The sequence below is a fragment of the Telmatherina bonti genome (genome assembly GCF_933228915.1).
Source record: "Telmatherina bonti genome assembly, chromosome: 11".
In the NCBI taxonomy this organism is placed as follows: domain Eukaryota; kingdom Metazoa; phylum Chordata; class Actinopteri; order Atheriniformes; family Telmatherinidae; genus Telmatherina; species Telmatherina bonti.
The window spans coordinates 4,835,611-4,863,587 of NC_136629.1; the positions used below are offsets into that span (position 1 = coordinate 4,835,611).

General features: G+C 46.2%; 2 protein-coding genes across 2 annotated transcripts in view; both read right to left on the minus strand.

Annotated features, from left to right (window-relative positions):
• arfgef3 (ARFGEF family member 3) overlaps positions 1-6,717 on the minus strand; it is a gene marked incomplete at both ends in the record, with an annotated part of 69,978 nt that extends 63,261 nt beyond the window's left edge. Inside the window, 2 exons of the mRNA XM_079249448.1 lie at positions 1,178-1,223; positions 6,633-6,717. Of these exons, the coding sequence (XP_079105574.1) occupies positions 1,178-1,223; positions 6,633-6,717 (131 nt within the window). The remainder of the gene's footprint in view (positions 1-1,177; positions 1,224-6,632) is intronic.
• Positions 6,718-16,611: 9,894 nt separating this feature from the next.
• Positions 16,612-27,977, minus strand: part of LOC306762691 (spectrin beta chain, non-erythrocytic 1) — a 147,211-nt gene continuing 135,845 nt past the window's right edge. The window contains exons 43-44 of the mRNA XM_079249274.1: positions 20,660-20,702; positions 16,612-17,409 (exon numbers count right to left, since the gene is read on the minus strand). Of these exons, the coding sequence (XP_079105400.1) occupies positions 17,203-17,409; positions 20,660-20,702 (250 nt within the window). The 3' untranslated portion in view covers positions 16,612-17,202. The remainder of the gene's footprint in view (positions 17,410-20,659; positions 20,703-27,977) is intronic.

The window sequence follows — 27,977 nt, forward strand, 5'->3', positions numbered from 1 at the left end:
TACAAATTTAGGGGGGAAAGGTGAAAAATATTACACAGTAATGTCTTTAAAGTGGTCTTAAGAAGAGAACTTTTTGGCTCTCTGAAAGAGTAGTAAATCTCCACAGAAGTCGATGTCGGACCAGCTGGAAACTACTGTTCAAACCTTTCCTAGCTTGTTTACGGACCATCTCCAAGCAGACGGAGAAACTAGATGAAACCAGCACCGAGTCCAGCTCCATGCATAATCATCCGGACCACGATGCATGTCCAGGTGAAAACATGGTGACCTGCATAAGGCTGGTGAGGATCACCAAGCTGATGTTCAACATTTGCATCAGCAGAGGAATAACGGATCATTTTCATCTATTCAAATCATTTGACTGGTCTGGAGGTCAGCAGCAGTTTGAGTCTTCAGGTACTACAGTTTAAGGTTCAGCCTGTCCAGTGCGATAACTTCCTGCTTCAGTTCACCTGGTGCGTCCAACCTGGACAGCATCGCTCAGCAGCATCAGGAGTCGATGACCTTGTCGACGCGCCCAGATCGCATATCTGATATGAGGCAATGTAGCAACGAGTCTTCATTCCACCTCCACACCACAGGACGGACTTTAAACTGTAAACCAGTTTTTAAGTTGTGTTGGTGACCAGAAAAAAAGAAGTTGAGAAACGTTTTTACGTTTGGTGCAGGAAGAAAATGGTGAAAACAGATATAACAAAGGAAAAAGCTGGAAGCAAGAAAAGAAAAGCCAGAAAAGAAAAAAAAAGACATAGACTTCAGGTCCAGGTAGAGAACCTTTCCTCCTCTATTGGTGGGAAAATGCTCCACATCAACCAATCAGAAAACTTTACTACAACATGATCTATCTGGTTGCCAAGGAAAAGGAGAAGTTGTGAGAGACCAAAACCCTCCAAAACCTGACTGAAGTGCTTCCTCCTGGTGGACAGGAGGACTAACACACCCTGGACAAGTCCAACCTATGCTGTCGTCTCTGTGTTTTGGTGGACAGATGGACTGTTTACTATTGTACTATATATACAAGACGGAAGGAGGACATCAATCCACAGACTGAACCAGAAAGACCCAATAAACATTCTGATTTTATTTTCTCCCTTTGCCATCACTGCTGTGCTTATGACCGTTCCAGCCTCTGGAATGACCCGAGAGGAGTTTGTCCAAACTGAACGACTGAACTTACCGAAGCTGGGAAGGAGAAATCTGGGCCGATCCGTTCTCCAGGGTTTCTGTCGTTTCATGGAACAAAAAGAAGGAAACAGACATGTTATTGAATTCACAAACACTCCCACTTTCCTGTGTTTCGCAGCATCGGCTGGATGAAAATCATCCCTGAACTTACAAAGACCACAGTCTAGAAGAAGCAGAACACCTGGTTAATGGTCCCGACTTTTACCACGACAGAAACACTGAGAATCAGTTAGACTCCATCCAATGTTTCACCACATGAAACTCTGCTCAAATAAAAAGATTAACCTGACAATGAGCCACTTTATAAGCCATAATACCAAACGTGACATGACAATGGGGGAAGTAGGGGGATGGAGTGCTGAAGAGGGTAAATCTTTGAAGGAAAACAGGATTAAATAAAACCTAAAACTCTTAATGAATTCATCATCATCAATGTTAACATACTTTCAAAAAGTTCCATCTCTGAATATGAATGTGTTATTAATCTGCATTAAAGGACTGATATTAACTAGGGTGTAATGGTACACGTATTTGTACTCGAATTTCTAATGGAAGAGTAACTACCTCGTGCAACAGCTAAAGTCTCTGGTTGGTGGACGTTTGGCTAGCAAATGTTCAGGGTAGCATATGGCATGGCCAGTGGACATTATGACTAATGGACATTTCGGCTAGAGGGCATTATGGCTACCAGACATTAAAGTTAGCATAAATGTTGGCAAGAGTATAATAGAGCTAGCAGATGTTAAGGCTAGAGTATAATAGAGCTAGCAGATGTTAAGGCTAGAGTATAATAGAGCTAGCAGATGTTAAGGCTAGAGGATAATAGAGCTAGCGGATGTTAAGGCTAGAGTATAATAGAGCTAGCAGATGTTAAGGCTAGAGGATAATAGAGCTAGCGGATGTTAAGGCTAGAGTATAATAGAGCTAGCAGATGTTAAGGCTAGAGGATAATAGAGCTAGCGGATGTTAAGGCTAGAGTATAATAGAGCTAGCAGATGTTAAGGCTAGAGGATAATAGAGCTAGCGGATGTTAAGGCTAGAGTATAATAGAGCTAGCAGATGTTAAGGCTAGAGGATAATAGAGCTAGCGGATGTTAAGGCTAGAGGATAATAGAGCTAGCAGATGTTAAGGCTAGAGTATAATAGAGCTAGCAGATGTTAAGGCTAGAGGATAATAGAGCTAGCGGATGTTAAGGCTAGAGGATAATATAGCTAGTGAATGTTAAGGCTAGAGGATAATATAGCTAGCGGATGTTAAGGCTAGAGGATAACAGAGCTAGCGGATGTTAAGGCTAGAGGATAATAGAGCTAGCAGATGTTAAGGCTAGAGGATAACAGAGCTAGCGGATGTTAAGGCTAGAGGATAATAGAGCTAGGGAATGTTAAGGCTAGAGGATAATATAGCCAGCGAATATTAAGGCTGAGGATAATATAGTAAGCGGATGTTAATGCTAGAAGATAATGCAGCTAGCGGATGTTAAGGCTAGAGGATAATATAGCTAGCGAATATTAAGGCTAGAGGATAATATAGTAAGCGGATGTTAATGCTAGAAGATAATATAGCTAGTGGATGTTAAGGCTAGAGGATATTATAGCTAGCGGATGTTAAGGCTAGAGGACATTATAGCTAGCAGATGTTAAGGCTAGAGAATATTATAGCTAGCGGATGTTAAGGCTAGAGGATAAAATAGCTAGCGAATGTTAAGGCTAGAGGATAATATAGCTAGCGAATATTAAGGCTAGAGGATAATATAGTTCGCGGATGTTAAGGCTAGAAGATGTTACAGCTACTGGACATGTTGGCTAGTTGTCGTTGAAGCTAGCAGACATTAAGGCTAGGTGAAATTATGGCAAGTGAATTATAGCTTAAGGACATGATGGCAAGTGGATGTTAATGCAAGGAGTTGTGATGGCTAGGGGACATGAATGCTGGTGGATGTAGCTAGTAGATGTTGAGGCTAGCAAATAGGACTGTGATGATTTGATCTGTCCCAATTCGATTCAATTCCGATTTTTTTTGGGTGCCGATTCCATTAAAATTGAGATTCTCACAATTTTTTGACAATGTTGATTTTTATAGATTAAAAACAAAACAAAAAAATATCTACTAAACTTTTTTTGCCCATCATTTTTCTTGATTTCAATGAGGAAAAAAACAACACAGCAGCCAGACCATCATGCTGCTGCTAGAACGCCCAAGAAGACAAGTAAAAAGATCAATAAAAACAATAAAAATTACAAAAAATTTTTTTGAAGGATTGTTGTTATTAATTGAAAAAAGAAATTTTTTTTTTACCAAAAAAAACAAAACAATGATTTTGAAATTGTGAAGCAAAAAATCCAGATATTAGATTTTTCGATTTGATTTCCCCACCCCTACCAGCAAATGTTAAGGCTTGTGGAAGAAGACATTATGGTAAGTGGACTTTATGTCTAGCAACAGTTTTAAGTAGAAACCAGAGCCTCCAGTCCCTTTTTATAATCTGTTTGGAATAACTTCGGCTTCCTGGTGAAGTTTTGACAAAGACAAGTAGTTAAGACAAAAGCAGTCTGCAGATTTGCTGTGTTGGAGATCAGCCCTCTGCAGCCCAGACTCTGAAAACTCGTTCTGGACGTACGGAGCAGGAAATCATTACAGAAAGCAGGAATAGCCTTTTTTTTTTTTTTTTTTTTTTAAATCCAGCAGCATTTAAAAAGTTTTTATTTTAAAGAGCTGTAAAATAAAAAAATAAGAAAAAGACTTACTTCTATTTATATTTTCTAATAACTTTTTTTCTTTAGTTTAAATAAATATTGTGAAGTAAATAAAATATGTAAAATAATTAAACGGTTTTTACTTTATATTTTACAGCTTATATGCAATTAGACATTTACTTTTAAAAGAAAACTGTACTGTGGATTAAATTAGTATTTGTACAAGTAAAAGTAAAAGAGTAAAGTAAAAAAGTATCTTCATTATACTCTTGAAACACCCTTCGCATCCTTATAATCTGGATGTGCAGATTCTGGCCGTTAAAATAAATGCGACATAACTCCTTTTATACCTTATTTTAATTTATTTAAGAATCTTTTACTGGACAATTTGCTGCAAATGGTTTAATGGTAAAGTCATTAAACGTGTTCCTTTTTACACCAAAGCAAAGCTGTTTTATGTTCTGCATTTGTTCCCTGCCTGAAAAAGTACCGTGACATTAAATCTGAGCTACGTAACAAACGGGGGGTTCTGGCGCACCTTTATGGTTAGATCGTTTTTCCTGCATCTCTCTCCGGCTTCGGCTGATTTCACGTTCCAGACTCGTTTGTGTTCTTTTTGCTTCCAACATGAAACATAAACTGCATTTCCCAAGTCGCACGCCAACATCTCCACACGTCCTGAGCTTCCTGTTCTCTGCACGTGTGTGTCTGGTTTGTGTGCAGTAGCTGTGTATTCTGTAAACCTACAAACTGTGTGTGTGTGTGTGTGTGTGTGTGTGTGTGTGTGTGTGTGTGTGTGTGTGTGTGTGTGTGTGTGTGTGTGTGTGTGTGTTCAAGGCGTGTGGGAGTCTTCAGGCAAACACTGATGGGCGTGTCTACGTATTTCAAGGTAGATTGTAACAGAAAAGTCAAGAGAAATGTAGTTTCATCCCGTTTTATCAGGATGCAGACTTCAGTTTTCGGGCAGCCACATGCAGCCTGCAGCGTCCCAGCCGGACGCCCCGGCACGAATTAGACGTTTCTTTGTGCATCAGAAAGAGAAGACGGTTCTGCCTTCATCAGCACAACCTGAACTCAGTCTTTATTTGCTGTCTCAGTGAGTTTCTCCTGCCACCCGAAGGTCAGACCGCCACATCATGCCAGGTAACGCGCTGCGCTGACGTCAGGGAACCGTGGTTTCCACGTTCTCCACCAGGTCCAGGCCACACAACGCCCAGAGAAACAGCACCCAGATCCACAGCCCAGACTCTCCAGGTCTCACTTCGCATGTTCTAAGTGTGGTCCAGCCAGGTTCCAGTCCTCATCCAGACCTCGTCTAGACTGCAGGAACCAGACAGGCTGGAGCAGGACCAGGTCTCAGTGCGGTCCAGTCAGAGTCCAGCTAAAGTCCATGCAGTGATTTTCAGTAGAGAATCATGCCAGGTTTTAATATAGAAAACCAGCGTCCAGCCGTGTCCCATGCATACAGAGATTCCTCCTTAATCTCTGAAACTTTTGAACTCCGACAATTTACTGTTGAGGAATATTTTTCTGAATGTTTAGATCTAGATTATCTCAGACTGGTGAAGTTCTTCCATCTTTCCAAGTTCCGACTCTGAAAGTCAGGTTCCCAGTTAAACCAGTCATGTTACTGACCTGTTCCCAGTTAAACCAGTCATGTTACCGACCTGTTCCCAGTTAAACCAGTCACGTTACTGACCTGTTCCCAGTTAAACCAGTCATGTTACCGACCTGTTCCCAGTTAAACCAGTCATGTTACTGACCTGTTCCCAGTTAAACCAGTTGCTGAACCTAATGAACTGTCACCTGCTTCTCCAGATGTTACTTTTCCAGCTGTTGCTTCCGGTCCAACCTTCCGCTGCTATTTCCCATGAAAAGATTAAATGTCTGTTTCAACATCGGACTTGTTTGTTTTCTACTGAAAATGATTCTGCTTTTATTTCCATTTTACACAGCCTGGTAACCAACGGGGAAACCAGGCTGTAGTAAAGATCAGCAACCACCCCAGGTCCAGTTCCTGGAAAACCACCTCGTGGTTTTTTTGGGGAGACATGAAGCTGATCTGTTTGCAACGCGGCGGCAGGTGAAACCATGCCATCCCAGCCACCTCCCGGCCCGTCATCCCACCACCTCCCGGCCCGTCCTCCCACCACCTCCCGGCCCGTCCTCCCTCTCACCTCCCGGCCCGTCCTCCCACCACCTCCCGGCCCGTCCCCCCTCTCACCTCCCGGCCCGTCCTCCCACCACCTCCCGGCCCGTCCTCCCACCACCTCCCGGCCCGTCCCCCCTCTCACCTCCCGGCCCGTCCTCCCACCACCTCCCGGCCCGTCCTCCCACCACCTCCCGGCCCGTCCCCCCTCTCACCTCCCGGCCCGTCCTCCCACCACCTCCCGGCCCGTCCCCCCTCTCACCTCCCGGCCCGTCCTCCCACCACCTCCCGGCCCGTCCTCCCTCTCACCTCCCGGCCCGTCCTCCCACCACCTCCCGGCCCGTCCCCCCTCTCACCTCCCGGCCCGTCCTCCCACCACCTCCCGGCCCGTCCTCCCACCACCTCCCGGCCCGTCCCCCCTCTCACCTCCCGGCCCGTCCCCCCTCTCACCTCCCGGCCCGTCCTCCCGGCCCGTCCTCCCTCCACCTCCCGGCCCGTCCTCCCACCACCTCCCGGCCCGTCCCCCCTCTCACCTCCCGGCCCGTCCTCCCACCACCTCCCGGCCCGTCCTCCCTCCCACCTCCCGGGGATGGAGCTCACTCACCGCAGGCGAACACGCAGGCATCGCGGATGGCTTTGTGTTTGTGGCCGGACGCGTCTTTCTGCAGCTTCCGCAGGATTTCCTCCATGACTCCAAACACCGGGAGGCGGAGGAATCTGAGCAGAGACGCAGCGTCGTTTCGGGCGTCTATCTGTGGTATTTCAAGGGTTCAGTGACAGGAGCAGCATCCCCTAACCCCCCTGAAGATGACGATGATGATGGCGATGATTCATTCCCAACCACAAGCCAATGATGTCAGGCCAGCCGTCAATCCTCTGAAGGAGGAATAAGGAAGTGATTCCGAGCAGAAATCCGTGGCTGCAGGTGGAACAGCGAAGTCACCAACCATCCGTCAAATTACCCCTCATAACGTGCCCTCCATCTTCCTGTCCGCAGGTTTACAGACTAAACGTCCGTCGCTCATCTCCGTTTATTCCTCCGCGCTGACGCCTTGTGGCGTGCCGCTCGCAAACGAGCCTGTTCTGAAAGATGATTCTTCTAATGAAGCCAAGAGCCGACTCGCTTCGGGAGAACTGGCTTTACAGTGTATTTATTTATAGTAATTAATATTTAACACATTTTATACGATAATGCATACAGCAAGAGGGCGACACCTTTACACTATGCAGCCAATCCATGAGAGGACAGACGATTACACAACTATCAGAAGAGGGGATAGTAAATGCTCCAAATTAAAACTTGATCATTTATTTGATTTATTGATTGATTTTTTTTGGGTTTGGTTAAATTAAATTAAATTTAATTTAATTTAATTTAATTTAATTTAATTTAATTTAATTTAATTAACAATAATAATGATGCTATTTTGTTGTTGTTTGTTTGGTTTTTAAATGGAAACAATAATAATAAAAACATCAAGCTTTTATCAAGACACTGAATTAAAACATTTGTACAAACACACAAACCACTCATTTCCTATCTATACTGAAAAAAGATCTCAAGGTGATCAGTTTTAAAGAGCTTTTTGGAAGCTGTAAGAGACATCGTTCTCTCTAATCCTCCTTACATGTCAAAATATTATATTTAAAGCTAAATTTCTAGGTATGACAGTATTTAATGAAGTGAAAAATACTTCATTTATGCCAACGGACAAGTTCAACAAATAGTCAAATCTGTGGGTGACAGATATACATCCGTAAAGAAAGGGAAATTTCACATTTTAAAAAAAACAAAAAAACAAAAAAACTTGAATTAAAATAAAATTATTCCACATAACTTCTCAGGAAATTATTATAAATATGTAAAAAAAAAATACTGCAAAATGATTTAAGATGAATGAATCATTAAGAAATCTTCAGCATAAAGAAATAATCTAAATAGTTTCATTTTCTATGAAAATACATAAAAAGAAATGGACATGTACAGAAACTAGAAGAATGACGTCTTGGTGAATGAAAATTTGAACTCTTCCAAGAGAACCGAGTCAAAAGAGCCGGCTCTTTAAAACGATTTGGACTTCCCATCACTGCCGCGGGCGGTTCCGTTCCGGCTGATACTTCTTCACTGAAACTAGATCCGGTTCTCTAAATGATCCGCCAAGCCTTTCCCTACAATAAGGATTTCCATCCACCTGGCAAACAGTAGTCATGGTTTTCGCCGCTTCGCCACGCGGAGGTTCCAATCTGCGGCCGGACCGAGACTTCCTGTCCAGCAGGGCGACAGGTGCACAACGAGGATTAGACCGGTTCCCTCTGCCAAAACCTTCTGGAGAGGGTTTAAAATGTGGAGACATCGAGAGTATCTGACCGGAATACGCTCATTTATATCATTTTTATGTGCAAACGTGAATGTAAATCCAGAATCTGAATCCGAACCGTGTCGGTGTAGTTCTGGAGCTTAAAGTGAATCCCGGTCTGAACCCTCAAAGAAGCTTTCTGTCCTTTATTGCCGTAGTTATTCAGTAGATCGATCAACTTAAGGCCCAGGTGCGGTCCTGGTTCAGGTCTAAACGTTCGGGTTTTCTGTCAGATTTTTGCTGGTTTCCAAATGAAACGAAACAAATGGGAACAAAAAAAACCTGAAGATCCAGTTTAAACTGGTTCTTTGCTAAGTTCTCTTTAGTGCCGACAAAACTTTGGTTCATCCTGGGAGTTCAGATAATTTTTATCCTGAAAGATTGAGAGTTCAGATCCTCTGGAACTGGTCTAGTTCCAGGACTGGAACTTCTGTTACCAGGACTGGGATTGGTCTGGTACCAGGACTTGAACTGGTCTGGTACAGGACTGGAACTTCTGTTACCAGGACTGGGATTGGTCTGGTACCAGGACTTGAACTGGTCTGGTACAGGACTGGAACTTCTGGTACCAAGGCTGGGATTGGTCTGATACCAGGACTGAAACTGGTCTGGTATGAAGACTAAGACTGGTGTGGTACCAGGACTTGAACTGGTGTGGTACCAGGACTTGAACTGGGAACTGGTGTGGTACCAAGACTGGAACTTCTGGTACCAAAACTGGGATTGGTCTAATACCAGGACAGAAACTGGTATGTTACAGGACTGGGACTGGTGTGGTACCAGGACTGGAACTTTAGGTACCAGAACTGGAACTGGGAACTGGTGTGGTACCAGGACTGGAACTTTAGGTACCAGGACTGGAACTGGGAACTGGTCTGGTATCAGGACTGGAACTTTAGGTACCAGGACTGGAACTTTAGGTACCAGGACTGGAACTGGGAACTGGTGTGGTACCAGGACTGGAACTTTAGGTACCAGGACTGGAACTGGGAACTGGTCTGGTACCAGGACTGGAACTTTAGGTACCAGGACTGGAACTGGGAACTGGTCTGGTATCAGGACTGGAACTTTAGGTACCAGGACTGGAACTTTAGGTACCAGGACTGGAACTGGGAACTGGTCTGGTACCAGGACTGGAACTTTAGGTACCAGGACTGGAACTGGGAACTGGTCTGGTACCAGGACTGGAACTGGGAACTGGTCTGGTATCAGGACTGGAACTTTAGGTACCAGGACTGGAACTGGGAACTGGTCTGGTACCAGGACTGGAACTTTAGGTACCAGGACTGGAACTGGGAACTGGTCTGGTACCAGGACTGGAACCTTAGGTACCAGGACTGGAACTGGGAACTGGTCTGGTACCAGGACTGGAACTTTAGGTACCAGGACTGGAACTTTAGGTACCAGGATTGGAACTGGGAACTGGTCTGGTACCAGGACTGGAACTTTAGGTACCAGGACTGGAACTGGGAACTGGTCTGGTACCAGGACTGGAACTTTAGGTACCAGGACTGGAACTGGGAACTGGTCTGGTACCAGGACTGGAACTGGGAACTGGTCTGGTATCAGGACTGGAACTTTAGGTACCAGGACTGGAACTGGGAACTGGTCTGGTACCAGGACTGGAACTGGGAACTGGTCTGGTATCAGGACTGGAACTTTAGGTACCAGGACTGGAACTGGGAACTGGTCTGGTACCAGGACTGGAACTTTAGGTACCAGGACTGGAACTGGGAACTGGTCTGGTACCAGGACTGGAACCTTAGGTACCAGGACTGGAACTGGGAACTGGTCTGGTACCAGGACTGGAACTTTAGGTACCAGGACTGGAACTTTAGGTACCAGGATTGGAACTGGGAACTGGTCTGGTACCAGGACTGGAACTTTAGGTACCAGGACTGGAACTGGGAACTGGTCTGGTACCAGGACTGGAACTTTAGGTACCAGGACTGGAACTGGGAACTGGTCTGGTACCAGAGTAGGAACTGGAAATGAGGGGAAAATCAGAGAAAGGAAACAGTGATTTAGTTACTGTCTCTGATGTGAATTTTATTTTCATGACATCTTAATGATTTTCCTCATTTAGTGTAAACATTTATACATCAATATTCACACATATGAAATATTTGTCCCAACAAACATAACGTGTTAAATGATCAACTTTATTCCTGTTCAGATGATCACCTCCACCTCGGAGTAACAACAACAGCCTCTAGGTGGCGCTGTAGCATTTCTAAACATTAACCTGCTTTGGCGCATCAGCATTTTCCTTTCCAGCTATAAAGAACCAGAACGAGCTCCCCTCAGACCAGCAGCACCAGTAAGAACTTTCTCCAGACAAAGAGATGGATTTTAAGGAATAAATCTATTTTTTATTAATAATTCTTTTTTTCTACCAATCTGTCCTTAAACTCATACATTCCTCCTCTGCCTGAGACAATCTGCTGCAGATCATCTCTACTCAGTCTGGTCTGAGTTTAATGTTTTAATAAACGCTCCCTGACAAACTATCAGAATGAAATAAAAGCAATAATACTGTGCAGGGATGGAGCACCGGTATCTCCAGCATCGCTGCTGATTTATTCATCCTATAAAAATCTCCATGTGGAGACATTTCTAGCAGCATGGACAAATCTACCAGGCAGCTGGATTTACAGACGTAGATCAGTTATTTACAAGCAGAGAACTGAAGGTGATAAAACCAACAGAAAGAGGTGGAAAGCTGGGGGTGTTGCTGCTTGTCTGTCCAGTTTGGTCCTCTTGTCCACAGAAAGTCTGAGAAAGAGTTTTTCTCTTTTCTGGACTGGGAGCAGTTCTGTGAAGTCCATCTGAATATTTCTAAGGTTTCATGTTGGACTGGGAGGTTAACCAGAATCATCAGAGCAGCTTCTACTGAGGCTGTCGGACCAAAACAGAATCATGTTTCCTCAGACATCTGCATGTTATGTAATCTGCACCAGGACAAAAGTCAGAACTCCCATCATAAACTGATGATCATTAGTCAACACCTCCATCATCACAGACCCGGTGATGTGCAGAGTGAGGTCGTGCAGGTGGGAGGAAGGGGTTGATTGGCCAATTAATTTTAAATTATGTGAATGTAAAGTCAGTTATAAAAAGTAAATTCTTTAACTATCAAGGAAAGAGTGCATGTGGTAGAAACCCTGCTGGAGGATTTTTCAGACCAACATAACTCAATGATGGGCAGAAACAGAGTTAAACTGAAACTGGAGGCATGTTGAGTCATTTTTAATTTCATTACAGCATCATAAACGTACCTGTTGGCAAGCTCCGCCCACCTGTACACCTGTACTGACTGACTGTAGCTTCTGGTGCATTCCAATTTCCAGTTTCCAGATTTTTGCTGGAAATGACTGAACAGTCGTGAAACCTGAGCTGGAAACTTATAATTCTCAGCAGAATTTAAAGTTTAAATATCACTTTGCCCAGAAACAGTGGTCCCTGAAGAAGTGGGTAAACACCATATACCCCGCGCGCCCCAGCAAGCCCCGCATACCCAGGACCACCGCTTGTTTTTATGAAAATACTTTAATATCTGCTGTGTTTCCATTGTAAACAGCAGTAAGTTCCTGCTGTCGGTAACGACTCTGGCAGGCTTGTTTGTGAGAAATCCATTGCTGGATTTCATGTGACGAAGCATAAGCATCATCATCATCGTCATCATGGGTGTTATGTGATGTAGCATTGGGGTGATGACATGCGGGGGTCGGAACCACGTTTCTCTGGTCACTTGGCCTAAAAATGCAGAAATTCTATGTGTTTACCGCAACCGCTCTAATTGGGAGAGAAAAACTTTTTTTTTTTTGTGTGTCCTGAAAGTAGAATGTCACGCAAGAGTTCATTTATTTTTAAAAAAAGTACAGGAAAAAAAATGAATCAGCAGCATGAGCATCAGCGCGAGCATGAGCATCAGCATGAGCATCAGCACAAGCATCAGCACGAGCATCAGCATGAGCATCAGCATCAGCATCAGCAAGAGCATCAGCATCAGCATGAGCATCAGCAAGAGCATCAGCAAGAGCATCAGCATGAGCATCAGCAAGAGCATCAGCAAGAGCATCAGCACGAGCATCAGCATCAGCAAGAGCATCAGCATGAGCATCAGCAAGAGCATCAGCAAGAGCATCAGCACGAGCATCAGCATCAGCAAGAGCATCAGCACGAGCATCAGCAAGAGCATCAGCATCAGCAAGAGCATCAGCAAGAGCATCAGCAAGAGCATCAGCATGAGCACGCGCATCAGCATCAGCATCAGCAAGAGCATCAGCAAGAGCATCAGCAAGAGCATCAGCATGAGCACGCGCATCAGCATGAGCGTCAGCATCAGCATGAGCACGAGCATCAGCATGAGCATCAGCAAGAGCATCAGCATGAGCATCAGCATGAGCATCAGCAGCTGAAAACGTGAGCAGAAACGACTTCTTTCCAACAGGTGAGGAAAGAAAAGTTCAGTCTGATGCAACACTAACATGTAAGATTCTACCAAGAATCTGGGTCTACGAAAGCTAAATAAATGACTTACGTCATTACATGTCTGAGCACATGGAGATAACAGTGGTTTGTTCAACATTTTTATCAACTAATTATTTAAATCATTCTGCATTTAAAACAAAGTGACATTTAAACCTTTTTGGATCCTAAATAGTGGACCTAACTTAAACTGTAGGTTTCTTAGCTTTTAGCCTCGCAGTGAGGTCTGCAGCAACGTTTTATTACTTTTATAAAAATAGTAAAACCTGCTGGTTGCAGTGTCTGTAAATGTTCATTTCTTCCATAATGGTGGAAATATTCTGTTTGCTGGTTTTGTTTATGTCTTCCATAATGGTGGAAATATTCTGTTTACTGGTTTTGTTTATGTCTTCCATAATGGTGGAAATATTCTGTTTACTGGTTTTGTTTATGTCTTTCATAATGGTGGAAATATTCTGTTTACTGGTTTTGTTTATGTCTTCCATAATGGTGGAAATATTCTGTTTGCTGGTTTTGTTTATGTCTTCCATAACGGTGGAAATATTCTGTTTACTGGTTTTGTTTATGTCTTCCATAATGGTGGAAATATTCTGTTTACTGGTTTTGTTTATGTCTTCCATAATGGTGGAAATATTCTGTTTACTGGTTTTGTTTATGTCTTCCATAATGGTGGAAATATTCTGTTTGCTGGTTTTGTTTATGTCTTCCATAACGGTGGAAATATTCTGTTTACTGGTTTTGTTTATGTCTTCCATAATGGTGGAAATATTCTGTTTACTGGTTTTGTTTATGTCTTCCATAATGGTGGAAATATTCTGTTTACTGGTTTTGTTTATGTCTTCCATAATGGTGGAAATATTCTGTTTGCTGGTTTTGTTTATGTCTTCCATAATGGTGGAAATATTCTGTTTACTGGTTTTGTTTATGTCTTCCATAATGGTGGAAATATTCTGTTTGCTGGTTTTGTAAAGAAACTTCTCGCTGCTGTGAAACTTTGAAAACCAGATTAAACACTTTTCTCAGACTTCTGCATGAAACCTGCAGGCTATTTACTCATCTTGCTCTTAATTTAGGATTTTTGCCATTTCTTCCTTTTCTTAGTACCCATTTGCTGAACATAAAACATTTTGGTGTTTGTACTCGAGATGTCCCCATAACCCTGCCTGCATTTTGCATGGACGCTGACGTTGCCTGCATCCTGGCTCAGATCTTTAAGAGCAGAGTATCTAAACTTAACACATTCATGCAAAGACAACAAACGGCTTGGTTCAGTCTCCGTACCTGGATTCATGCCAGCGGTGGAATAAACCAAACACAAGTCAGAGTTTGCATCATTTCCCAGTGTCTGTTCAGTGTGTGATGATTGTGTGTGTTATGATGAAGTGTGATGCATCATTTTCCTGTGGCGTCATGTGAAAGCGGTCTCCATGGTAACGGTTGGGTGTGAATGCTGCGGCGACATCTGCTGGATTAACCTGCAACCAAATGAATGAACTGCACATATAAACAACATGAAACAGGGGCGCCATGATGTTTTAAAAGCTTTTAATGGCTTTTTGCACATATGTAACAGAAGGGAAGAAGTCTACAGGTGCAGATCCAACTAGCAGTGACTCCCAGTCCACATCACACCAATTACTTCACCTACAACACCCCCAAAGTCCCACCCACCCATTGTGGCATTATTGATTGTGCAATACAAGTTCATATCTCGTTACTATGGTTACAGTGACAAAAGAAAGCACGCTATATTATAAAACTGCCAGATTGAAGCACAAAGGAAAAGTAGAAATAAAAGAAGGCCGAACACCCAGTGAGGAGGTTGTTAGTTATCTGAGGTGGACGAGTCCTAATGTGGCGAAATAAATACACGTTTGGCTTCATCCCACTGCTTCACATCCACCCTAATGTCTCCACCCCCGACGGAAGTTCCTTAGTGACCAAACGCAGAAAGCTTGGGTTGGAAAACAACTCCCACCGTTTGACATGTCACCAGAAAGCAGTGACATGAACAGCAGAAGCTCTTCCAGCTGACTGAAGCTCAGAGGAAACATCTGGACAGCTGGAAGTCTCCGGCTTTAAACATACAGGCCTTAAATGCATCATCTGCTTACAAGAAAGCTTGAAGAGTGTGATGGGGAGTACCATCAGGTACACCTGGACTGGTTCCCAGTCTAACACAGGTCTGACGTATCCATCAACCAGCAAACCAACCTGACCTTTATTTAAACTGGACAATCTGAACAGAAAGCTTTAAACGTCGCCCCCTGCTGGACACCTGTCGCCACAGCAACCCATTTCTTGGTTCCATGTTGCATCCAAACAAACAACGTAAACAAAAACATCCAGTTTGAACCAGTTTTGTCTGCTAAGACCGGAGAATCAGTTTACACGAAGGTTTTTGTGTCTGAGCTCATTTTTAACTCGGCTTTCTTTAGACGATGAACGGATGAGACGACGTGGACCCCGAATGCGTCTCTCTGTGGAAGTGGGACGGAAATGTGCTCCTTCTACAAGCTGGTCTCGTCCAGGGTCCCCAAAATCACATACACCCCCCCCACACACACACCTGATTAGCTGAGTGGTTAGTTGTGTGATAAATATTAACTGAGTTTCTTTAGAGGATGGCTGCAAGATAAAGGCTGGAAAACGGTGGGAACCAGTATAAATATGGAGGACAGGCAGTTTTCGGTGGCTTGGCTTCACTGCAGCATCAAGGCACCAACATCTGCTTCTCTTGCAGGAACTTCCAGCCACACGACATGTTGGCTTTGCTGTGACTGAGACATGGTGTGTGAATGATGTGATTAATGTCGACAACCTGGTCAACAGATGCATGTAGGCTTTATATGTTTTACAGTCGCCTGGCGACCCCCTGGAATGATCACATGACCCCCAGTTTGTGAAGCACTGAACTCGTCTTTGAGGATTTTTATGAAGCAGGTAATTAAATCGTCATTACAGAACTTCTGTATCTGAAAGACACACTGCACACATTTCACTGTAAAGGCAGAAAAGTCTGAGCTGAAGCCGACAAGCAAGCAACCATTATTCCAATAAACGCAACTTTCCACTGAACAGCAACGCTTCAAGCAGTTTTACACAACGTCTTCACACTCGTTGGACCAAAGGAATCGAACGAAACGCCTGTCTGGGTAACTAAAGGGCAAAATGTCAGAAATGTAAAGAAAGTAAAAAAGAAATTTCACTGAGTGAAACATTCCTTCTGGTGGCCTCGGCGGCTCCTTCATTCACACTTCATTACGTTTTACAGAAAGAAACTTTGACTCGACGCAGCTTATCTTGGTTGGTCTCATTAGTAGAAGTAATAAGTGAAATTAAAGACAGGTTTATTTTCAACAGTTTGTTATACACAAGTTCTACATACAGATCACAGCAGCGCAGGTAAACGCTCCCAAAGACAGCAGCGCTCTGTTCTCTCAGCGCTGCTGCAGGAATTAGACCGCACCGCAGCTGAACAGAGCAGGATCGGTCGCTTCTCGCTGGTTTATCGTAGAAAACAAACCAGCAGAAAGCAGGAATATTCAGTGCCCAGACTCTCCTTTCATCACCTGCACCTGGACTTTCAGCCTGCTGCCGCCTCGGTTCCCTGCACCTCATCGTCCCGCAAAGACAAAGCTTTGCAAAATAACCCAACAGGAGCTACCTACCTACAGTAGCCCCTCCCCCCAAAACAAACCAATAACCCCCCCCCCCCAAAAAAAACAACTGGAAATGATTCAGAAGAGTAAACATGATCCCAAAAGGCAGAATGAGACAGAAAGCAGGGAAACGGTTGGAGATAAGACACAAAGAAAGCGGTAAGAATACTGCAGCGGGATCAGAACTCCACATGGCGGCGCGTTGAGCGTCAAACAGCTGCCTGAAGCGACGGCCTCCTTCCTGCAGGCGGCGTGCTGCAGCTCGGAGCCCACCGCACGGCTGGTCGGCACAGGGAGGAGGCTCGGAGCTCGCATGCTGGAGTCACGCTTTGAGAGGAGGAGGAGGAAAGGTGAGAAGAGTGGCTGTTTGGGTTGGCGCGAGCAACGCAGGCTGGAAGTGCTGGAAGCCGGAGAAAGTTAGTTAAAACCAATCTGCTTTTCTGATTAACGACTCGGCGGCTGGGATTAAATACAGGAAACTACATTCGCTTTTCTAGCAGGTCTTCCTCGCGACAGCATCAGTTGCTATGGACACACATCCTGATCAATAGTTTGGTTGACTGGCGTCTTCAACAAATATTCAACCAAAGATCGACCGATGACGAAGGCTGACCCCAAACGGCCCAGAGGGGAGAGGAGGGGGAGGAGGGGGGAGGAACAGTGTCTATTTCTTCTTGCTGAACAGACTGAATCGCTTCTCCTTGTCTTTTTCTCGTTTGCCTGGGCTGGACTCTGCAGCCGTGGCGACGGTGGCCGGCAGGGTCTGAGCGCGTGCAGGAGGGGCCGGCGTGCTGTGGCTGCTGGGCGTGACCTCCGACTTGTCACCTGACACGGCGGCTGAGATGGCTGAAATCCACGTGTTCATCTCCTCCTGCAGGACCAAGACAAAAACCATCACGTCAGTTCTAGAGTGGAGAGAAACGCACCGTAAACCTCTTCAGCTCCTCCTGCAGGTCACACAGATATCAGCCAATCAAACGGCAGCATATGAGCGTGCTGAAGGCGACCTGCACGTCACAACCATCTGGAGGTTTTCCAGACTTTCCAGGAGGTCTGAAGATCCAGCGAGCAGAAACTGGACCAGGATGTGGCAGAAGGTGGACCTGATGAAGAGGACTTGGGACTAAAAGCTGGACCTGATCAAGAGGACTTGGAACTAAAAGGTGGACCTGATGAAGAGGACTCGGGACTAAAAGCTGGACCTGATGAAGAGGACTCGGGACTAAAAGGTGGACCTGATGAAGAGGACTCGGGACTAAAAGGTGGACCTGATGAAGAGGACTCGGGACTAAAAGGTGGACCTGATGAAGAGGACTCGGGACTAAAAGTTGGACCTGATGAAGAGGACTCGGGACTAGAAGGTGGACCTGATGAAGAGGACTCGGGACTAGAAGGTGGACCTGATGAAGAGGACTCGGGACTAAAAGCTGGACCTGATGAAGAGGACTCGGGACTAAAAGGTGGACCTGATGAAGAGGACTCGGGACTAAAAGGTGGACCTGATGAAGAGGACTCGGGACTAAAAGGTGGACCTGATGAAGAGGACTCGGGACTAAAAGGTGGACCTGATCAAGAGGACTCGGGACTAAAAGGTGGACCTGATCAAGAGGACTCGGGACTAAAAGCTGGACCTGATGAAGAGGACTCGAGACTAAAAGGTGGACCTGATGAAGAGGACTCGGGACTAGAAGGTGGACCTGATGAAGAGGACTCGGGACTAGAAGGTGGACCTGATGAAGAGGACTTGGGACTAAAAGGTGGACCTGATGAAGAGGACTCGGGACTAAAAGCTGGACCTGATGAAGAGGACTCGGGACTAAAAGGTGGACCTGATGAAGAGGACTCGGGACTAAAAGGTGGACCTGATGAAGAGGACTCGGGACTAAAAGGTGGACCTGATGAAGAGGACTCGGGACTAAAAGATGGACCTGATGAAGAGGACTTGGGACTAAAAAGTGGACCTGATCAAGAGGACTGGGGACTAAAAGGTGGACCTGATGAAGAGGACTTGGGACTAAAAGCTGGACCTGATGAAGAGGACTCGGGACTAAAAGGTGGACCTGATGAAGAGGACTCAGGACTAAAAGGTGGACCTGATGAAGAGGACTCGGGACTAAAAGGTGGACCTGATGAAGAGGACTCGGGACTAAAAGGTGGACCTGATGAAGAGGACTTAGGACTAAAAGGTGGACCTGATGAAGAGGACTCGGGACTAAAAGGTGGACCTGATGAAGAGGACTCGGGACTAAAAGGTGGACCTGATGAAGAGGACTCGGGACTAAAAGGTGGACCTGATGAAGAGGACTCGGGACTATAAGCTGGACCTGAAAGCTGGACCTGATGAAGAGGACTTGGGACTAAAAGCTGGACCTGATGAAGAGGACTTGGGACTAAAAGCTGGACCTGATGAAGAGGACTCGGGACTAAAAGGTGGACCTGATGAAGAGGACTCAGGACTAAAAGGTGGACCTGATGAAGAGGACTCGGGACTAAAAGGTGGACCTGATGAAGAGGACTCGGGACTAAAAGGTGGACCTGATGAAGAGGACTCAGGACTAAAAGGTGGACCTGATGAAGAGGACTCGGGACTAAAAGGTGGACCTGATGAAGAGGACTCGGGACTAAAAGGTGGACCTGATGAAGAGGACTCGGGACTAAAAGGTGGACCTGATGAAGAGGACTCGGGACTAAAAGGTGGACCTGATGAAGAGGACTCGGGACTAAAAGGTGGACCTGATGAAGAGGACTCGGGACTATAAGCTGGACCTGAAAGCTGGACCTGATGAAGAGGACTTGGGACTAAAAGCTGGACCTGATCAAGAGGACTCGGGACTAAAAGGTGGACCTGATCAAGAGGACTCGGGACTAAAAGCTGGACCTGATGAAGAGGACTCGAGACTAAAAGGTGGACCTGATGAAGAGGACTCGGGACTAGAAGGTGGACCTGATGAAGAGGACTCGGGACTAGAAGGTGGACCTGATGAAGAGGACTTGGGACTAAAAGGTGGACCTGATGAAGAGGACTCGGGACTAAAAGCTGGACCTGATGAAGAGGACTCGGGACTAAAAGGTGGACCTGATGAAGAGGACTCGGGACTAAAAGGTGGACCTGATGAAGAGGACTCGGGACTAAAAGGTGGACCTGATGAAGAGGACTCGGGACTAAAAGATGGACCTGATGAAGAGGACTTGGGACTAAAAAGTGGACCTGATCAAGAGGACTCGGGACTAAAAGGTGGACCTGATGAAGAGGACTTGGGACTAAAAGCTGGACCTGATGAAGAGGACTCGGGACTAAAAGGTGGACCTGATGAAGAGGACTCAGGACTAAAAGGTGGACCTGATGAAGAGGACTCGGGACTAAAAGGTGGACCTGATGAAGAGGACTCGGGACTAAAAGGTGGACCTGATGAAGAGGACTTAGGACTAAAAGGTGGACCTGATGAAGAGGACTCGGGACTAAAAGGTGGACCTGATGAAGAGGACTCGGGACTAAAAGGTGGACCTGATGAAGAGGACTCGGGACTATAAGCTGGACCTGAAAGCTGGACCTGATGAAGAGGACTTGGGACTAAAAGCTGGACCTGATGAAGAGGACTTGGGACTAAAAGCTGGACCTGATGAAGAGGACTCGGGACTAAAAGGTGGACCTGATGAAGAGGACTCAGGACTAAAAGGTGGACCTGATGAAGAGGACTCGGGACTAAAAGGTGGACCTGATGAAGAGGACTCGGGACTAAAAGGTGGACCTGATGAAGAGGACTCAGGACTAAAAGGTGGACCTGATGAAGAGGACTCGGGACTAAAAGGTGGACCTGATGAAGAGGACTCGGGACTAAAAGGTGGACCTGATGAAGAGGACTCGGGACTATAAGCTGGACCTGAAAGCTGGACCTGATGAAGAGGACTTGGGACTAAAAGCTGGACCTGATGAAGAGGACTTGGGACGAATGTTTCTGATAATTATTAATAAAATGTAGAAATAAATGTTGAAACGAAGAAGATGAAAGTTAAAAATGTGATTAAATCTGTGAAATGTGACATTTTACAGCGAAGAAAAACGACTCCAACATCTTTTTCTCTGGAACTAAATGGAGAAAGATTTTATTGGGAATACTTACATCATCTTTGGCTTGGAAGAGATACTCGTTTCCGTCGGTGATCCTGCAGGTGAAAGCAAACCAAAGTTTTAATAACACAACTAATAAAGTGTTTGGGTTTTAACATCAACAATCAGAATTTATGCTGATGTGGATGAAAGGTTTGCTGTTTAAAAGGTTTCATTTAAGGGAAGTTTTCACGACTGTCAACAGTTTTACTGGAATCAGACTTCTTGGTGCAGTTTTTCACTGGAAGTTTAGGTTTTTCTCCCGGCTGGAGTCTAAACTAGAGAAGCAGGAAATAAAAGAGAAGTACTTCACACGTATCGAGATAACCCCAACTTGGAACGGCTTCTCTTGGTCTCCTCATCGTTTGCCCGGGCTGGACTCTGTAGCCATGGCGACGGAGGCCAACAGGGTCTGAGCACATCAACTTCTTGAAGAGGGGGACCAGGACCCCATCTGCCAATCCAGAGTCCACATGACATTGCCAGGACAGCCCCACAGCATCCGGATCCTTCAGGATCCTTCAGCTACAGGCTAATCTCATCCACCCCCAGGGGCTCACCACCAAGATTTTAACCACTTCAGTAGCTTCATCCAGGCTAGGAGAGCTCAATGAGATGGAGGGATGTAAGAGGTTTTCTAAGTATTCCATTGACCTGCAACATCCTAAGAAGAGGTCTGCAGTCCCTGTTCCCCACTGTACACAGTGTTGATATAACACTACTTCCAAATTTGAAAGCATTCAATGCTTTGTTTTAGTGTTGTGTGCATTAATTGATTTTTATTGTGAAACAATTTATGAGTCTTTATCTCTATTATTATTGTAAACAGCTGCCTAGTTAACAGCTGCCTAGTAAACAGCTGCGTAGTGAACAGCTGCCTAGTGAACAGCTGCCTAGTAAACAGCTGCGTAGTGAAAAGCTGCCTAGTAAACAGCTGCCTAGTAAACAGCTGCGTAGTAAACAGCTGCCTAGTAAACAGCTGCCTAGTAAACAGCTGCGTAGTGAACAGCTGCCTAGTAAACAGCTGCCTAGTAAACAGCTGCCTAGTAAACAGCTGCGTAGTGAACAGCTGCCTAGTAAACAGCTGCCTAGTAAACAGCTGCCTAGTAAACAGCTGCCTAGTAAACAGCTGCGTAGTGAACAGCTGCCTAGTAAACAGCTGCCTAGTAAACAGCTGCCTAGTAAACAGCTGCCTAGTAAACAGCTGCCTAGTAAACAGCTGCGTAGTGAACAGCTGCCTAGTAAACAGCTGCGTAGTGAACAGCTGCCTAGTAAACAGCTGCGTAGTGAACAGCTGCCTAGTAAACAGCTGCCTAGTAAACAGCTGCGTAGTGAACAGCTGCCTAGTAAACAGCTGCCTAGTAAACAGCTGCCTAGTAAACAGCTTCCTAGTAAACAGCTGCGTAGTGAACAGCTGCCTAGTAAACAGCTGCCTAGTGAACAGCTGCGTAGTGAACAGCTGCGTAGTGAACAGCTGCCTAGTAAACAGCTGCCTAGTAAACAGCTGCGTAGTGAACAGCTGCCTAGTAAACAGCTGCCTAGTGAACAGCTGCGTAGTGAACAGCTGCCTAGTGAACAGCTGCCTAGTAAACAGCTGCCTAGTAAACAGCTGCCTAGTAAACAGCTGCGTAGTGAACAGCTGCCTAGTAAACAGCTGCCTAGTAAACAGCTGCCTAGTAAACAGCTGCGTAGTGAACAGCTGCCTAGTAAACAGCTGCCTAGTAAACAGCTGCGTAGTGAACAGCTGCCTAGTAAACAGCTGCCTAGTGAACAGCTGCGTAGTGAACAGCTGCCTAGTGAACAGCTGCCTAGTAAACAGCTGCGTAGTGAACAGCTGCCTAGTAAACAGCTGCGTAGTAAACAGCTGCCTAGTAAACAGCTGCGTAGTGAACAGCTGCCTAGTAAACAGCTGCGTAGTGAACAGCTGCCATGTGAACAGCTGCCATGTGAACAGCTGCCATGTGAACAGCTGCCTAGTGAACAGCTGCCTAGTAAACAGCTGCCTAGTAAACAGCTTCCTAGTAAACAGCTTCCTAGTAAACAGCTGCCTAGTAAACAGCTGCCTAGTAAACAGCTGCCTAGTGAACAGCTGCCTAGTAAACAGCTGCGTAGTAAACAGCTGCCTAGTGAACAGCTGCCATGTGAACAGCTGCCATGTGAACAGCTGCCTAGTGAACAGCTGCCTAGTGAACAGCTGCCTAGTAAACAGCTGCCTAGTAAACAGCTGCCTAGTGAACAGCTGCCATGTGAACAGCTGCCTAGTGAACAGCTGCCTAGTGAACAGCTGCCATGTGAACAGCTGCCTAGTGAACAGCTGCCTAGTAAACAGCTGCCTAGTGAACAGCTGCCTAGTAAACAGCTGCCTAGTGAACAGCTGCCATGTGAACAGCTGCCTAGTGAACAGCTGCCTAGTGAACAGCTGCCATGTGAAAAGCTGCCTAGTAAACAGCTGCCTAGTGAACAGCTGCCTAGTGAACAGCTGCCTAGTAAACAGCTGCCTAGTGAACAGCTGCCATGTGAACAGCTGCCTAGTGAACAGCTGCCTAGTGAACAGCTGCCTAGTGAACAGCTGCCATGTGAACAGCTGCCTAGTAAACAGCTGCCTAGTGAACAGCTGCCTAGTAAACAGCTGCCTAGTAAACAGCTGCCTAGTAAACAGCTGCCTAGTAAACAGCTGCCTAGTAAACAGCTGCCTAGTAAACAGCTGCCTAGTGAACAGCTGCCTAGTGAACAGCTGCCTAGTGAACAGCTGCCTAGTGAACAGCTGCCATGTGAACAGCTGCCTAGTGAACAGCTGCCTAGTAAACAGCTGCCTAGTAAACAGCTGCGTAGTGAACAGCTGCGTAGTGAACAGCTGCGTAGTGAACAGCTGCCTAGTAAACAGCTGCCTAGTAAACAGCTGCGTAGTGAACAGCTGCGTAGTAAACAGCTGCCTAGTAAACAGCTGCCTAGTGAACAGCTGCCTAGTGAACAGCTGCCTAGTAAACAGCTGCCTAGTAAACAGCTGCCTAGTAAACAGCTGCCTAGTAAACAGCTGCCATGTGAACAGCTGCCATGTGAACAGCTGCCTAGTGAACAGCTGCCTAGTGAACAGCTGCCATGTGAACAGCTGCCTAGTGAACAGCTGCCTAGTAAACAGCTGCCTAGTGAACAGCTGCCTAGTAAACAGCTGCCTAGTGAACAGCTGCCATGTGAACAGCTGCCTAGTGAACAGCTGCCTAGTGAACAGCTGCCATGTGAACAGCTGCCTAGTGAACAGCTGCCATGTGAACAGCTGCCTAGTAAACAGCTGCCTAGTAAACAGCTGCCTAGTAAACAGCTGCCTAGTAAACAGCTGCCTAGTAAACAGCTGCCTAGTGAACAGCTGCCTAGTGAACAGCTGCCTAGTGAACAGCTGCCTAGTGAACAGCTGCCTAGTAAACAGCTGCCTAGTAAACAGCTGCCTAGTAAACAGCTGCCTAGTAAACAGCTGCCTAGTGAACAGCTGCCTAGTGAACAGCTGCCTAGTGAACAGCTGCCTAGTGAACAGCTGCCTAGTAAACAGCTGCCTAGTGAACAGCTGCCTAGTAAACAGCTGCCTAGTAAACAGCTGCCTAGTGAACAGCTGCCTAGTGAACAGCTGCCTAGTGAACAGCTGCCTAGTAAACAGCTGCCTAGTAAACAGCTGCCTAGTGAACAGCTGCCTAGTAAACAGCTGCCTAGTAAACAGCTGCCTAGTAAACAGCTGCCTAGTGAACAGCTGCCTAGTGAACAGCTGCCATGTGAACAGCTGCCATGTGAACAGCTGCCTAGTGAACAGCTGCCTAGTAAACAGCTGCCTAGTGAACAGCTGCCTAGTAAACAGCTGCCTAGTAAACAGCTGCCTAGTGAACAGCTGCCTAGTAAACAGCTGCCTAGTGAACAGCTGCCTAGTGAACAGCTGCCATGTGAACAGCTGCCATGTGAACAGCTGCCTAGTGAACAGCTGCCTAGTAAACAGCTGCCTAGTAAACAGCTGCCTAGTGAACAGCTGGCTAGTAAACAGCTGCCTAGTAAACAGCTGCCTAGTGAACAGCTGCCTAGTAAACAGCTGCCTAGTAAACAGCTGCCTAGTAAACAGCTGCCTAGTAAACAGCTGCCTAGTAAACAGCTGCCTAGTGAACAGCTGCCTTGTGAACAGCTGCCTAGTAAACAGCTGCCTAGTGAACAGCTGCCTAGTGAACAGCTGCCTAGTGAACAGCTGCGTAGTAAACAGCTGCCTAGTGAACAGCTGCCTAGTAAACAGCTGCCTAGTAAACAGCTACCTAGTAAACAGCTACCTAGTAAACAGCTGCCTAGTAAACAGCTGCCTAGTAAACAGCTGCCTAGTAAACAGCTGCCTAGTGAACAGCTGGCTAGTAAACAGCTGGCTAGTAAACAGCTGCCTAGTGAACAGCTGCCTAGTAAACAGCTGCCTAGTGAACAGCTGCCTAGTGAACAGCTGCCATGTGAACAGCTGCCTAGTGAACAGCTGCCATGTGAACAGCTGCCTAGTAAACAGCTGCCTAGTAAACAGCTGCCTAGTAAACAGCTGCCTAGTAAACAGCTTCCTAGTAAACAGCTTCCTAGTGAACAGCTTCCTAGTAAACAGCTGCCTAGTAAACAGCTGCCATGTGAACAGCTGCCTAGTGAACAGCTGCCTAGTAAACAGCTGCCTTGTGAACAGCTGCCTAGTAAACAGCTGCCTAGTAAACAGCTGCCTAGTAAACAGCTGCCTAGTGAACAGCTGCCTAGTAAACAGCTGCCTAGTGAACAGCTGCCATGTGAACAGCTGCCTAGTAAACAGCTTCCTAGTGAACAGCTTCCTAGTAAACAGCTGCCTAGTAAACAGCTGCCATGTGAACAGCTGCCTAGTAAACAGCTGCCTAGTGAACAGCTGCCATGTGAACAGCTGCCTAGTGAACAGCTGCCTAGTGAACAGCTGCCTAGTAAACAGCTGCCTAGTAAACAGCTGCCTTGTGAACAGCTGCCTAGTAAACAGCTGCCTAGTAAACAGCTGCCTAGTAAACAGCTGCCTAGTGAACAGCTGCCTAGTGAACAGCTGCCTAGTAAACAGCTGCCTAGTAAACAGCTGCCTAGTAAACAGCTGCCTAGTGAACAGCTGCCTAGTGAACAGCTGCCTAGTAAACAGCTGCCTAGTAAACAGCTGCCTAGTGAACAGCTGCCTAGTAAACAGCTGCCTAGTGAACAGCTGCCTAGTGAACAGCTGCCTAGTAAACAGCTGCCTAGTGAACAGCTGCCTAGTAAACAGCTGCCTAGTGAACAGCTGCCTAGTAAACAGCTGCCTAGTAAACAGCTGCCTAGTAAACAGCTGCCTAGTAAACAGCTGCCATGTGAACAGCTGCCATGTGAACAGCTGCCTAGTGAACAGCTGCCTAGTGAACAGCTGCCTAGTGAACAGCTGCCTAGTAAACAGCTGCGTAGTGAACAGCTGCCTAGTAAACAGCTTCCTAGTAAACAGCTGCCTAGTAAACAGCTGCGTAGTGAACAGCTGCCATGTGAACAGCTGCCATGTGAACAGCTGCCTAGTAAACAGCTTCCTAGTAAACAGCTGCCTAGTAAACAGCTGCCTAGTGAACAGCTGCCTAGTAAACAGCTGCCTAGTGAACAGCTGCCTAGTGAACAGCTGCCTAGTAAACAGCTGCCTAGTAAACAGCTTCCTAGTAAACAGCTTCCTAGTAAACAGCTGCCTAGTAAACAGCTGCCATGTGAACAGCTGCCATGTGAACAGCTGCCTAGTAAACAGCTGCCTAGTGAACAGCTGCCTAGTGAACAGCTGCCTAGTAAACAGCTGCCTAGTGAACAGCTTCCTAGTAAACAGCTTCCTAGTAAACAGCTGCCTAGTAAACAGCTGCCATGTGAACAGCTGCCATGTGAACAGCTGCCTAGTAAACAGCTGCCTAGTAAACAGCTGCCATGTGAACAGCTGCCATGTGAACAGCTGCCTAGTGAACAGCTGCCTAGTAAACAGCTGCCTAGTGAACAGCTGCCTAGTAAACAGCTGCCATGTAAACAGCTGCCATGTGAACAGCTGCCATGTGAACAGCTGCCTAGTAAACAGCTGCCTAGTAAACAGCTGCCTAGTAAACAGCTGCCATGTGAACAGCTGCCATGTGAACAGCTGCCTAGTAAACAGCTGCCTAGTGAACAGCTGCCTAGTAAACAGCTGCCTAGTGAACAGCTGCCTAGTGAACAGCTTCCTAGTAAACAGCTGCCTAGTGAACAGCTGCCTAGTGAACAGCTGCCTAGTAAACAGCTGCCTAGTAAACAGCTGCCTAGTAAACAGCTGCCTAGTGAACAGCTGCCTAGTAAACAGCTGCCTAGTGAACAGCTGCCTAGTGAACAGCTGCCTAGTAAACAGCTGCCATGTGAACAGCTGCCTAGTAAACAGCTGCCTAGTGAACAGCTGCCATGTGAACAGCTGCCTAGTGAACAGCTGCCTAGTGAACAGCTGCCTAGTAAACAGCTGCCTAGTAAACAGCTGCCTAGTGAACAGCTGCCTAGTGAACAGCTGCCTAGTAAACAGCTGCCTAGTAAACAGCTGCCTAGTAAACAGCTGCCATGTGAACAGCTGCCTAGTGAACAGCTGCCATGTGAACAGCTGCCATGTGAACAGCTTCCTAGTGAACAGCTTCCTAGTAAACAGCTGCCTAGTAAACAGCTGCCTAGTAAACAGCTGCCTAGTGAACAGCTGCCTAGTAAACAGCTGCCTAGTGAACAGCTGCCTAGTGAACAGCTGCCTAGTAAACAGCTGCCTAGTAAACAGCTGCCTAGTGAACAGCTTCCTAGTAAACAGCTTCCTAGTAAACAGCTGCCTAGTAAACAGCTGCCATGTGAACAGCTGCCATGTGAACAGCTGCCTAGTAAACAGCTGCCTAGTAAACAGCTGCCATGTGAACAGCTGCCATGTGAACAGCTGCCTAGTGAACAGCTGCCTAGTAAACAGCTGCCTAGTGAACAGCTGCCTAGTAAACAGCTGCCATGTGAACAGCTGCCATGTGAACAGCTGCCTAGTAAACAGCTGCCTAGTAAACAGCTGCCTAGTAAACAGCTGCCATGTGAACAGCTGCCATGTGAACAGCTGCCTAGTAAACAGCTGCCTAGTGAACAGCTGCCTAGTAAACAGCTGCCTAGTGAACAGCTGCCTAGTGAACAGCTTCCTAGTAAACAGCTGCCTAGTGAACAGCTGCCTAGTGAACAGCTGCCTAGTAAACAGCTGCCTAGTAAACAGCTGCCTAGTAAACAGCTGCCTAGTGAACAGCTGCCTAGTAAACAGCTGCCTAGTGAACAGCTGCCTAGTGAACAGCTGCCTA